The sequence below is a fragment of the Pan troglodytes genome, chromosome 3 (assembly GCF_028858775.2).
Source record: "Pan troglodytes isolate AG18354 chromosome 3, NHGRI_mPanTro3-v2.0_pri, whole genome shotgun sequence".
Classification (NCBI taxonomy): Eukaryota; Metazoa; Chordata; class Mammalia; order Primates; family Hominidae; genus Pan; species Pan troglodytes.
In genome coordinates this window covers 123,571,981-123,586,191 of record NC_072401.2, presented here as the reverse complement: position 1 = coordinate 123,586,191, position 14,211 = coordinate 123,571,981, and the positions used below count along the sequence as shown (strand labels likewise).

At 36.6% G+C, this 14,211-nt stretch overlaps 1 protein-coding gene across 9 annotated transcripts in view; it reads right to left on the bottom strand.

Moving 5' to 3' along the window:
* The window catches only part of ADAD1 (adenosine deaminase domain containing 1), a 50,825-nt gene that overhangs the window by 26,456 nt on the left and 10,158 nt on the right, over window positions 1-14,211 (bottom strand). For all 9 annotated transcript variants that reach the window (XM_016950980.3, XM_009448183.4, XM_054682656.2 and 6 more), the window contains 2 exon segments: window positions 9,661-9,729; window positions 6,942-7,067 (listed from right to left, as the gene is read on the bottom strand). In XM_016950980.3, coding sequence (XP_016806469.1) covers window positions 6,942-7,067; window positions 9,661-9,729 — 195 coding nt within the window.

Sequence of the window (14,211 nt, the reverse complement as noted above, 5' to 3'; positions counted from 1 at the left end):
TTCGCAGACATTCTCCAGCACCAGCCTGGAGCCCGGTAATCCTGCTGGATGGCTACACCCAGAAGGGCAATAATAATCACTGCAGTCTGGCTCTCAGGAAAACCCATCCTTAGGGGAAGGGGGAGAGCACCACATCAAGGGCTCACCCCATGGAAAAAAAAGAATGTGAAGAGCAGGCCTTGAGTTCCAGATATTTCCACTGAAACAGTCTCCCCAAATGAGAAGGAACCAGAAAAGTAAATCTGGTAATATGACAAAACAAGATTCTGTAACACCCCCAAAAGTTCACACTAGCTCTCCAGCAATGCATCCAAACCAAGAATAAATCTCTGAACTGCCAGATAAAGAATTCAGAAGATTATTAAGCTCCTCAAGGAGGTACCAGAGAAAGGTGAAAACCAACTTAAAGAATTTAAAAACATATATAGGGTATGGATAAAAAAGTCTCCAGAGAAAAAGCTATCATAACGAAAATAAAATCACGACTTCTGGAAAAGACACACTTAGAGAAATACAAAATGCACTGGAAAGTTTCAGCAATAGACTAGAAGAAGTAGAAGAAATAACTTCAGAGCTCAAAGACAAGGCTTTTAATTAATCCAATCTGACAAAGACAAAGAAAACAGAATATAAAAAAATGAACAAAGCCTCCAAGAAATTTGGGATTATGTTAAATGACTAAACATAATAACTATGGTGTTCTTGAGGAAGAAGAGAAATCTAAAAGTTTGGAAAACATATTTGAAGGAAAAATTTAGGAAAACTTCACAGGCCTTGCTAGAGATGTAGACATCCAAATATAAGTAGCTCAAAGAACACCTGGGAAATTCATCACAAAAAGATCATCACCCAGGCACAAAGTCATCAGGCTATCTAAAGTCAAGATGAAGGAAAGAATCTTAAGAGCTGTGAGAAAAAAGCATCAGGTAACCTATAAAGGAAAACCTATCAGATTAACAGTAGATTTCTCAGCAGAAACCCTACAAGTCAGAAGGGATTGGGGTCTTACCTTTAGACTCCTTAAACAATAATTATCAGCCAAGAATATTGTATCCAGCAAAACTGAGCTTCATGAATGAAGGAAAGATAAAGTCTTTTTCAGACAAACAAATGCTAAGAGAATTCACCACTGCGAAGCCAGTATTAAATAAATGCTAAAAGGACTTATTAATCTTGAAACAAAATGTCAAAATACACCAAAATAGAAGCTCATAAAAGCATAAATTTCACACAGCCTATAAAACAATAACACAATTAAAAAAAAAACACCCAAGGTATTCAGGCAACAACTACTATGATGAATAGAACAGTACCCCATATCTCAAGACTAATGTTGTATGTAAATGGCCTAAATGCTCCACTTAAAAGATACAGAATTGCAGAATGGATAAGAACTCACCAACCAAATTTCTGCTGTCTTCAAGAGACTCACCTAACACATACGGACTCACATAAGGTAAAGAGGTGGAAAAAGATACTCCATGCAAATGGAAACCAAAAGCAAGCAGGAGTAGCTATTCTTATATCAGATAAAACAAACTTTAAAGCAGAAGCAGTTAAAAAAGACACAGAGGGACATCATATAATGATAAAAGGATTAGTCCAACAAGAAAATATCATAATCCTAAATATATATGCACTTAACACTGGAGCTCACAAATTTATAAAATAATTACTACTACCTAAGAAAAAAGATAGACGGCAACACAATAATAGTCGGGGACTTTAATACTCCACTAACAACACTACACAGGTCATCAAGACAAAAGTCAACAAAGAAACAATGGACTTAAACTATAGCCTACAACAAATGAACTTAGCAGATATTTACACAACATTCTACCCAACAACTGCAGAATATACATTCTATTTATTAGCACCTGGAATATTCTACCAGATAGACCATATGACAGGTCACAAAACAAGTCTCAGTAAATTTAAGAAAATTGAAATTATATCAAGTACTCTCTCAGACTACAGTGGAATAAATTTGAAAATTAACTCCAAAAGGAACACTCAAAACTATACAAGTATATGGACATTAAATAATCTGCTCTTGAATGATCTTTGTATCAACAATGAAATCAAGATGGAAATTAAAACATTTGAACTGAACAATAATTGTGACACAATCTATCAAAACCTCTGGGATACAGCAAAAGGGGTGCTAAGCGGGAAGTTCACAGCATTAAATGCCTATATCAAAAGTCTGAAAGGGCACAAACAGACTAATCTAAAGTGACACCTCAAGGAACTAGAGAAACAAGAACAAACCAAACCCAAACACAGCAGAAGAAAAGATATAATAAAGATCAGAGAAGAAATAAACAAAATTGAAACAAAAAACACCAAAAACAAAAGATAAATGAAACGAAAAGCTGGTTCTTTGAAAAGACAAACAAAATTGATAGACCAGTAGTGAGATTAACCAAGAAAAGAAGAGACAAGATCCAAATAAGCTCAACTAGAAACAAGACAGGAGATAAGTGATGACACAGAAATACAAAAGATCATTCAAGGTTACTATGAACACTTTCACATGCACAAACTAGAAAATCTAGAAGAGATGGATAAATTCCTGGAAACAGACAACCCTCCTAGATTAAGCCAGGAAGAAACAGAAACTCTGAACAACCAATAACAAGCAGTCAGAGTGAAACCATAATCTAAAAAATCACAAAAAAGTTCGCAACCAAACAGATTCACAGCTGAATTCTATCAGACATTCAAAGAAGAATTGGTACCAATCTTACTGAAACTATTCCAAAAGATGGAGAAAGAGGGAATGCTCCCTAAAACATTCTATGAAGCCAGTATCACCCTAATACCAAAACCAGCAAAAGACATTAAATAAAAAGAAAACTAAAGACCAATATCCCTGAGTAACATAGATGCAAAAATCCTCAACAAAAATACTAGCTAACTGAATCCAAGAGCATAAAAAGATCATACACCATGATCAAGTGGGTTTCATACCAGGGATGTAGGGATGGTTTAACATATGCAAGGTGATAAATGTGATACACCACATAAACAGAATTAAAAACAAAAATTATGTGATCATCTCAATAGATATAGAAAAAGCATTTGACAAAATCCAGCATCGCTTTAAGATTAAAACCCTCAGCAAAATTGGCATAGGAGGGACATACCTTAAGGTAATAAAAGCCATCTATGACTAACACACAGCCAACATTATACTGAACAGGGAAATGTTCAAAGTATTCACCCTGAGAAAGAACTGGAACAAGACAAGGATGCCTTCTCTCATCATTTCTATTCAACATAGTACTGGAAGTCCTAGCCAGAGCAACCTGACAAAAGACAGAAATAAAGAACGTCCATATCAGTAAAGAGGGAGTCAAACTGTCACTGTTCACTGATGGTATGATCGCATGTCTAGAACACCCTAAAGATTCATCCAAAAACCTCCCAGATATGATAAATGAATTCAGTAAAGTTCCAGGATACAAAATCAATGTACAAAAATCAGTATCTCTGCTATACATCAACAGTGACCAAGCTGAGAATCAAATCAAGAACTAAACCCCCGTTACGACAGCTAAAAAAAAAAAAAAAAGAAAATTAGGAATATACCTAACCAAGGAGATGAAAGATCTCTACAAGGGAAACTACAATACACTGCTGAAAGAAATCACAGATGACAGAAACAAATGGAAACACCTCCCATGCTCAAAGATGGGTAGCATCAATATTGTGAAAATCACCATACTGCCAAAAGCAATCTACAGATTCAATGCAATTCCCATAGAAATACCATCACTGTTCTTCACAGAACTAGAAAAAATCCTAAAATTCACATAGAACCAAAAAACAACCTGCATAGCCTAAGTAAGACTAATCAAAAAGAACAAATCTGGAGGCATCACATTACCAGACTTCAAACTATACACTACAAGGCTATAATTACCAAAACAACATGGTATTGGTATTGGTATACAACTAGGCACGCAGAATAATGGAACAGAATAATGGAACAGAATGGAGAACCCAGAAATAAAACAAAATACAGTCAACTGGCCTTTGACACAGCAAACAAATACATAAAGTGGAGAAAGGACATCCTATTCAGCAAATGATGCTGGGATAATCGGCAAGCCACATGTATAACAATAAAACTGGGACCCTCATCTCTCACCTTATACAAAAATCAACTCAAGATGGATCAAAGACTTAAATCTAAGACATTAAGCCATAAAAATTCTAGAAGATAACATTGGAAAAACTCTTCTACATTTTGGCTTAGGCAAAGAGTTCATGACCAAGAACCCAAAAGCAAATGCAACAAAAACAAAGATAAACAGATGAGGCTTAAACTAAAACACTTCTGCACAGCAAAAGAAATAATCAGCAGAGTAATCAGACAAGCCACAGAGTGGGAGAAAATCTTTGCAAACTATGCATCTGACAAAGGACTAATAACCAGAGTCTACAAGGAACTCAAATCAGCAAGAAAAAAACAAATAATCCCATCAAAAAAATGGGCTACGGACATGAATAGACAATTCTCAAAAGAAGATATAACATGGACAAAAACATATGAAAAATACTCAACATCACTAATTATTAGGGAAATGCAAATCAAAACCACAATGCAATACCACCTTACTCCTGCAAGACTGGCTATAATTTAAAAATTAAAATAATAATGGATGTTGACGTGCATGTGGTGTAAAAGGAATACTTTTACAATGCTGGTGGGAATGTAAACTAGTACAATTTCTATGGAAAACAGCATGGAGACTCCTTAAAGAACTAAAGGTAGAATTATCATTTGATCCAACAATCCCACTACTAGGTATCTACCCAGAGGAAAAAAAGTCATTATATGAAAAAGACACTTGCACACACATGTTTATAGCAGCACAATTTGCAACTGCAAAAATATGGAACAAGCCCAAATGCCCATCAATCATGAGTGGATAAAGAAATTGTGGCGCACACACACACACACACACACACACACACACACACACCCTGGAATACTACTCAGCCTGGATAGAGTTGGAGACCATTATTCTAAGGGAAGTAACAAGAAATGGAAAATCAAACATTCTATGTTCTCACTTACAAGTGGGAGCTAAGCCAGGAAGACACGAAGGCATAAGAATGATATAATGGACTCTGGGGCGCCGGGGGGAAGGGTAGTAGGGGGGATGAGGGAAGAAGACTACACACTGGGTACAGCATAGACTGCTTGTGTCATGGGTGCACCAAAATCTCAGAAATCGCCACTAAAGAACTTATCCCTGTAACCAAACACCACCCATTCCCCCAAAACTATTGAAATTTTTTAAAAACTGATGAGGCAAAATTTCTAATAATACATCTTAAATATGTACTGATTATGTGAGTTACTCCAGGAATGTTCATCTGATTGCACTCAAGCTTTTCCTGCTTATATTCATACTCATATTATCTAAAACTACATTTATTATTCTTATCCATGCTCTTCTTCAATCAGCTTCACACTAGCTTCTAGATTCCCTATGGATGAGGAAACATGATTATCCTACGTCAACTTTAAATGTTGGTATTACTTTTTATTCATGTCACTTCATCTATCATTTATTGTCACTTTCACCTTATCAAATTTTTTTTAAAAATGTATTTTTCCCTTCCCATTTATGTCCACCTCAACTCTAATGTAGGCACTCCATCACAACCACATAAATTGTGATTCCATAATTCAGGTTCAACCCCTGCAATCTTTTAAAAAATTATTTGTCAATTATTGTTTAAATATTCATTTATCTTAATCATTACAAATGAAATTAGGCTTTTACTAAATGCCAAGTACTAATATTGACATTATTATATCTAATCCTAACAACTCCATGAAGTTGGGTTGTTACTGTTTCTATTATCTCTACTTTTAAGAAATGAGAAAAAATTAAAGCATAGAGATGTTAAGTGTATAATTTGCCCAAAGTAATTTAAATAGCAGAACTGAGTCTGATTAATGCTCCCAACAATTACAGCCCATGGTCTATCACTGTTTGAAATTACAGCTTTAACTGATCTTATTAAATTTAACTTTTGACCTGTTTTTAAACCACTCCATAATCTGGCACTATTTTATCAATCTAACTGCATTTTGTATTACTCCTGTACACAGACTAATCTGTGCTAGCAATAAATTTACCTCATTGTCCTGCAGTTTTCTCACTGCTGCTTCCCTCATTCCTTTCTCTCTGCAAAAATGTCTTCCTTTCTTCTATTTATCCAAATTTTATCAACCCTTAAAGTTACAGCTTAAGTCATGCCTATTCCAAAAGATTCTAAACCCTATCATTTCTTTCCTATCTATGAATTCTCACACACTTTTTGCATTATGGAAAACAAGTTTTAACTTTTATCATCTTAGACTTTCAACTAGTATATATATGTACTCTGCCTACTTAGATCATAACAACTCCTTAAGAATAGGAATCAAATCTCAAATTGTTTCTATATAATTTATAATATCTAATTCAGAGATGAATGTAAGACTCAAATGGTTTTAATTAATGATGAACTCAGAACATTAAAGCGTTAACACAAGATAAAAACATAGTTAGAATCACAACATTATATGTCCACAAAAATAAGATTCCATATTTCAATCTTTTCTTACTTGAAAATGAAGAAAAGATGCTATTCTTAATGTTACTGAGGACTAGATTTCAGAAGGGTAGTGATGCCAGCAGGGCTAAGGTTTAAAATGTTAGGTCTTTCACCATTTTGCAGTTCTCTGTTGGGTCCTGGTCAGTGTGCTTTATCTCTACCTTGGAGAAGCTTTGTGTTTAATGACCCACACTTACTAGAAAAAGTCACTTCAAATCAATGCAACACCATTGTGTACAGGGGCAAAGATAGTTAACTAAAATATTACTATTAGATTATTACAATATTAGTTTTTCCCAAATATGTGGACTTACCTCTTTCAATTATAAAAGCAGCCAATGAACTGCTATATTTCAGGTATTCTGAACGATTAGAAATTAGTTGATTAAATCTTTCTTTAACGATCTGTGAAATCTTTGCATATTGAATATGTCTCCCTTCTAGAAAAAAATCAAAACATAAATTTCAAGAACATTGTGCTCCTCCTAGAGCTGTCTTATTATTATTATTATAATCTTACAATCAAATTATTTAATAATATATAGACATCTGTAAGCAAATTTATAATTTAGGTCATGACTGAGATTTCAAAGTTTTCAATTCTAAAAGAATATGAGTTATTGAGCTTTTTGGATAACTTATAAAAAGATGTGTCAGTATTACATACTAGCAGACTACTGATTTATATCTGTAGAGTTTCTCTGATGATATATTCAAAAGTCATACAGGACACAAGACAATTCTTTGTTGTACAGGACTGTGCCACACTTTGCAAGATGACCAGCACCCCACTGAATGCCCTAATCATTGTGACAACCAAAATACATTCTCTTATTATTTGTCCCATTGAGAACCGCTATAAACCACTAAGCATTTAGATTCTTGATATAGTTCCATGTTCTCACTAAAAAAGACAGAAATTTTGAAAGAGGAGGAAGATAGCTCTAAGTAACCTAGGACTACCATAGAACAGTTTATAACCAAGAATATACATCAAAAGTTATCTATGGATCCTTTTTTTTTTTTTTTGAGATGGAGTCTTTCTCTGTTGCCCAGACTGGAGTGCAGTGGCATGATCTCGGCCTCCCGGGTTCAAGCGATTCTTCTGTCTCAGCCTCCCAAGTAGTTGGGACTACAAGCGTGCGCCACCATGCCCGGCTAATTTTTGTATTTTTAGTAGAGACAGGGTTTCACCATATTGGCCAGACTGGTCTCGAACTCCTGACCTCATGATCCACCCGCCTTGGCCTCACAAAGTGCTGGGATCATAGGCGTGAGCCACCGCGCCTGGCCTCATTATTTTTAATGAAGATATGGTCCAGTTAGAAACATATAGCAAAGTAGGCTAGGCGCAGTGGCTTACGCCTGTAATCCCAGTACTTTGGGAGGCTGAGGGAGGTGGATCACTTGAGGTCAAGAGTTTGGGACCAGTCTGGTCTACATGGTGAAACCCTGTCTCTACTAAAAATGCAAAAATTAGCCAGGCATGGTGGTGGGTGCCTGTAATCCCAGCTACTTGGGAGCCTGAGGCAGGAGAATCACTTGAACTTGGGAGGCAGAGGTTGCAGTGAGCTGAGATTGTGCCACTGCACTCCAGCCTGGGGACAAGAGCAAAACTCCACCTCAAATAAATAAATAAATACACACACACATATATATAGCAAACCACACAGGCTGGGAAATAGTGACTACCTCTGTAACTGGCCCAACAATTTGTGGGTCTCAAATCTTTCTTCTTCAAAAGTTGTAACATCCAAAACTTGTTTTTACCCATAAATTTAAAGAATTTGCTTTCCCTTTTATGACAGATATGTCTCCTGACCTAAGCCTACCAAACCTGGTATTTTTAAAAACTACATATTCTTTCTCACAGATTATCACCTGTTTTCCTGAAGTAATAGCAATCTATATTATTTGCCATCCTTGACTTAGGATTCTATCCTCTTATTCGTTAAAAATGTACACAGAAGCTGAAAGGAAAGACAAGAACCTCTTCCCATATTAAGAGATCACTGCTGTAGGACTGATCCCTCATTGCCCTCTCTTCATCAGTTCTTACAACTGTTAGGCCACACACTATATCTAACTATTGGTGGATTTTGTCTTTTGAATGGGCCTATTTTCCCTGGTCTGGTCCTTTTACTTCACGCAAGCACACAAATGTGCAAGGCCTTTTTCCTGTCTTAGAAAGACAATGGATGCTGAATAGGCATGGAACTTGTCAAATCCTAACCTGCAGGCCTGAAAATGGAAAATAAAGGCTCCTTTCCTTTTTCCTCTTACAAATACTCTAAACTTTAAAGTCTGAAGTGTGCCCACTTGGTAGTAAAAGTAAAAATTAAGAATAATTGTCTAGCTTTCAGAAGATTCATAATCTAAAAGGCAAAATATATAATAACTACCATACAATGTGAAATATGATTGTTATAATAAAATAATATTAGTTACTATTTAGTGAGTATCTATGGTGTGCTAGGCACTGATGTTAAGAATTTTACATTTATGAATTCATTTAATCTTCATGATAACCTATAAGATAATTACCGTAATGACTATCTCATAGATGAGTAAAAAAGGTACACAGAGAAGTAACTGGTCCTAGGTCACACAACTAGTAACTTCAATTGAAGTTGCAGCTTTCTCGGGCTTGAGTGACAAATAATGGTCATTAAAACAAAATAAACAAATTATTTGAAATGAATGTGTCAAATGACCTCCAAGTATCACAAAGCCATTGGTTTTCGTTCATGACAAGCCCACCAAAGCAAAGAATTCTAAAAAAGATGTATGAAGTTGATAAAACATCTCCTTATAGGAAAAAAAAATCTTTTCTTCAATCTGTCCTCTCCATTCCTTGTTTCTTTCATTTTTAGCATAGTATAGAAAAAAATTCTTCTTTTTGTAGAAGTGTGAAAGGTTTGGATGATAAAGTGTTAATGTACATTTTCATACCTATGCTTATTTTAATTATGTTGTTACTATTTTTAATTGGGCTACTCTTCTAAAGAAGAACGTCACAAAAAACTTTCCTACCATAATGTACTTTTGAAACATATGCTAGTTCAGATAAAACAACAGGTTCTGCAGGGAAAGGAGGAGGACCTGTAAACAAAACAAAAACATAAGGAAACATGAAACTTCAACATTCCAAAGAGCTGGTATTTCTTTTATTCTGTAATAAAACAGCAATCCAAAAATTTTTTTTCCGTATTTTTGCCAACTCTGGGCCATCAAATACTCATTAGCTCAGCCCTGATAAATGTCTTTCCTATTTTGAAATTGTTTATGCAAACCAATTTCTGAGTTTCCTAATCTTACAGTACAATATTGCTTGCTTTATAATAGATGCAACATCCTGAAAAGCTGCTAAAATGAAATCCTATTTTAGATACATATAAACAACTTTCTATTTATAATACTGTGAAAAACATTTTAAATTAATGTTCTATTAAAAATTAATGAGTAAAATATATCATTTTATAAATAACACTATTTTACCAGGCCATTTTTCTAAGGGAATGCTACATTCGCAGTTTTCAATGCTTTTAGTCTCACTCTTTACAACTGCTTTTCAATTTGGTCTCCAAAGTTAGGGAGTACAGAAAAAAGTTTAAAAACCACTAAACCTGAGGGACAAAAAAAAAAAAAAAAATCAAAATCAGGAAAATTTAAGGAAGACGCTGCAGAAGCTAAGGTACCAATTAAAGTAGTCAGTTTCTCTTAAGAATCATTCATAAAGACAAAGAAAGCAAACAGAACTGCTTCTCTGGAATTAATTTTGAGGAAGACAGAAGTGAACAAAGAGTGACAATGTCACCTTAGAGCTCATACGAGTAAAAGAAAAATACTAAGTATGGTTTAGATACATAGATGCTGGACTTTTTATTTTTTTATCTGATAAGAAATTCCAGTTTTATTTATTTAGAGCACTACATCCCCCATATACCATATAGTAACAATTTATAAAGTATAAATTTTTTTCAAAAACTTTCAACTTTTTAGATACAGGAGGTACATGTGTAGGTTTGTTAAATGGGAATACTGCATGATGCTGAGGTTTAGAGTATGGATTCCATCACCTGATAGTGACCATAGTATCCAAAGGTAGTTTTTCTTTTACCCCCACCTCCCTCCACCCTTTAGTAGTCCACAGCATCTATTGTTCCAATATTTATGGCTATATATGCTTAATGAGTAGCTCCTAATATTAACAACAAGTGAGAACTTGAGGTATTTGGTTTTACATTCCTGCGTTTATTTGCTTAGGATTATGGCCTCCAGCTCCATCCATGTTGCTGCAAAGGACATGACTTTATTTTTTTAATGGCTGCATAGTAGTCCACAGTTGTGTATGTACCACACTTTCTTTATCCAATCTACCACTGATGGGCACCTGGGTTGATTTGATGTCTTTGCTGTTGTGAATAGTGCAGAGATGAACATAAGATTGCATGTGTCTTTTTGAGAGAATAATTTATTTTCTTTTGGTTATAAACCCAGTAATAGAGTTGTTGACATTCTGGATTTTAGATAAGCAGAACTTTAAAACTCAGAGACAGATAGATTTAATTCCATGGAATGAAAATTAAAGATATTAAATCCTGTTTATTAGGCATAAATAATTTCAATAAACAAAAAAGAAAGACTGTACAAGATGTTTTGCATTTTAAAACACCAAGTACAAGGTCAGGCATGTTGGCTCATGCTTGTAATCCCAGCACTTTGGGAGGCTGAGTTGGGCAGATCACTTGAGGCTGGGAGTTTGAGACCAGCCTGGGCAACATGGCGAAACCCTATCTTTACTAAAAATACAAAGATCAGCTGGGCATGGTGGCGCGCACCTGTAATTCCAGCTACTCAGGAGGCTGAGGCACGAGAATCACTTGAACCTGGAAGACAAAGGTTGCAGTGAGCTAAGACTGTGCCATTGCCCTCCAGTATGGGTGACAGAGAGACTCTGTCTCAAAACAAAAAACAAAAAACAAACAAACAAAAAAGACAAGTCCCAAGACTTATCCCCACAGCCCAACATACCGGCTGTGGCAGTCTGTGGCCAAAGGGCCTCTTCAGGCCTAAACCTGACCCATCCTTCCTCATTGGGCGGGGCTTCCCTGGAGGATCTCCAATAACTCCAGCTAGAGGCTCAGGGACAGAATTTGGATCTCCCTGGGCCTGAGCCCCTAAGTGGGAGGGGTGGCCATAGTCTCTGCGGACCAGCAGACTTAGCCTTTCTTCCTGGTAGTTCTGAGGAATCTGGGCAGCGCAGAGGAGTGGGTTTCTCCACAGCGAAGCACACCCTCTCCAACAAAGGACAAAGTGCTTTGTTAAGCGGGTCCTGCTCCCCGTGCCACCCAACTGGGTGAGACATTCCAACAGGGGTTGTCAGGCACCTTATACAGGAGTGATCCTACCGGCATCAGGTTGGTGCCCCTCAAAGTCAGAGGCCCCAGAGGGAGGAGCAGGCACCCATCTTTGCTGTTCTCCAGCCTCCCTGAGTGACATCTCCAGGCATGGGAGAGAATCAGATAAATAGGGCCTGAAGTGAACCCCAACAGACTGCAGCAGCCTTACAGAAGAGGGACCTGACTATTGAAAGAAAAACAAACAAGCAGAAAGCAACAATAGCATCAACAAGAACAAAAAAGCTCCCCACAAAAACCCCATCCAAGGGTCAGCAGGCTCAAAGACTGAAACTAGACAACCTCACGAAGATGATAAAGAATCAATGAAAAAATACTGAAAACCCAAAAGGCCAGAGTGCCTCTTCTACAAATGATCACAATGTCTCTCCATCAAGGGCACATAACTGAATGGAGGATCACATGGACAAATTGACAGAAGTAGGATTCAGAAGATGGGTAACAAAAAACTTCACTGAGCTAAAGGAGCATGTTCTAACCCAATGCAAAGAAGCAAGCTAAGAACCTTGGTAAAAGGATAGAGGAATTGCTAACTAGAATAACCAGTGTAGAGAGGAACATAAACTACCTGATGGAGCTGAAAAACACTGCATGAGAACTTTGTGAAGCATACACAAGTATCAACAGCTGAACTGACTAAGCAGAGAAAAGGATATCAGAATTTGAAGACCACCTTACTGAAATAAGACATGCAAACAAGAATAGACAAAAAAATGAAAATGAATGAACAAAGACTCTAATATGGGACTTCATATAAAGACCAAACCTATGATTGACTGGAGTACCAGAAGGAGACAGAGAGAATGGAAACAAGCTGGAAAACACACTTCAGGATGTTATCCAGGAGAACTTCCACAACCTAGCAAGACAGGACAACGTGCAAATTCAGGAAATACAGAGAACACCATTAAGATACTCCACAAAAAGATCAACCCCAAGACACATAATTATCAGATTCTCTAAGGCTGAAATGAAGGAAAAACTGTTAAGGGCAGCCAGAAAGAAAGGCCAGGTCACCTACAAAGGGAAACTCTTCAGACTAACAGGGGATCTCTCAGCAGAAACTCTGCTAGCCAGAAGAGATTGGGGGCCAATATTCAACATTCTTAAACAAAAGAACTATCAACCCAGAATTTCACATCCAGCCAAACTAAGCTTCATAAGTGAAGAAGAAATAAAATCCTTTTCAGAGAAACAAATGCTGAGGGATTTCATTACCACCAGATGTGCCCTGCAAGAACTCCTGAAAGAAGCACTAAATACGGAAATGAAAAATCGGAAACAGCCACTGCAAAAACACACCAAAATATAAAGACCAATGACACTATGAATAAACTAGTGCATCAACTAGTGTGCAAAATAACCAAATAGCATCATGATGACAGGATCAAATTCACACATAACAACACTAACCTTAAATGTCAATGGGCTAAATGCCCCAATAAAAGCACACAGACTGGCACACTGGGTAAGGAGTCAAGACCCATTGGTGTGATGTATTCAGGAGATCCATCTTATGTGCAAAGACACACACAGGCTCAAAATAAAGGGATGGAGGAAAATCTACCAAGTAAATGGAAAGCGAAAAAAGCAGAGGTTGCAATCCTAGCCTCTGACAAAACAGACTTTAAACCAACAAAGATCAAAAAAGACAAAGGAGGGCATTACCTAATGGTAAAGGGAACAATTCACCAAGAAGAGCTAACTATTCTAAATATATATGCACCCAATACAGGAGCACCCAGATTCATAAAACAACTTCTTAGAAACCTACAAAGAGACTTAAAGTCCCACACAATAATAGTGGGAGACTTTAACACCACACTGTCAGTATTAGATCAATGAGACAGATAATTAACAAGCATATTCAGGATTTGAACTCAGCTCTGGATCAAGTGGACCTGGCAGACATCTACAGAATTCTCCACCCCAAGTCAACAGAATATACATTCTTCTCAGTGCCACGTGGCACTTAATTCTAAAATGGACCATGTAGTTGGAAGTAAAACACTCAGCAAATGCAAAAGAACTGAAATCCTAACAAACAGTCTCTCAGACTACAGTGCAATAAAATTAGAACTCAGGATTAAGAAACTCACTCAAAACCACGCAATTTATTGGAAATTGAACAACTTTTCCTGAATGACTCCTGGGTAAATAATGA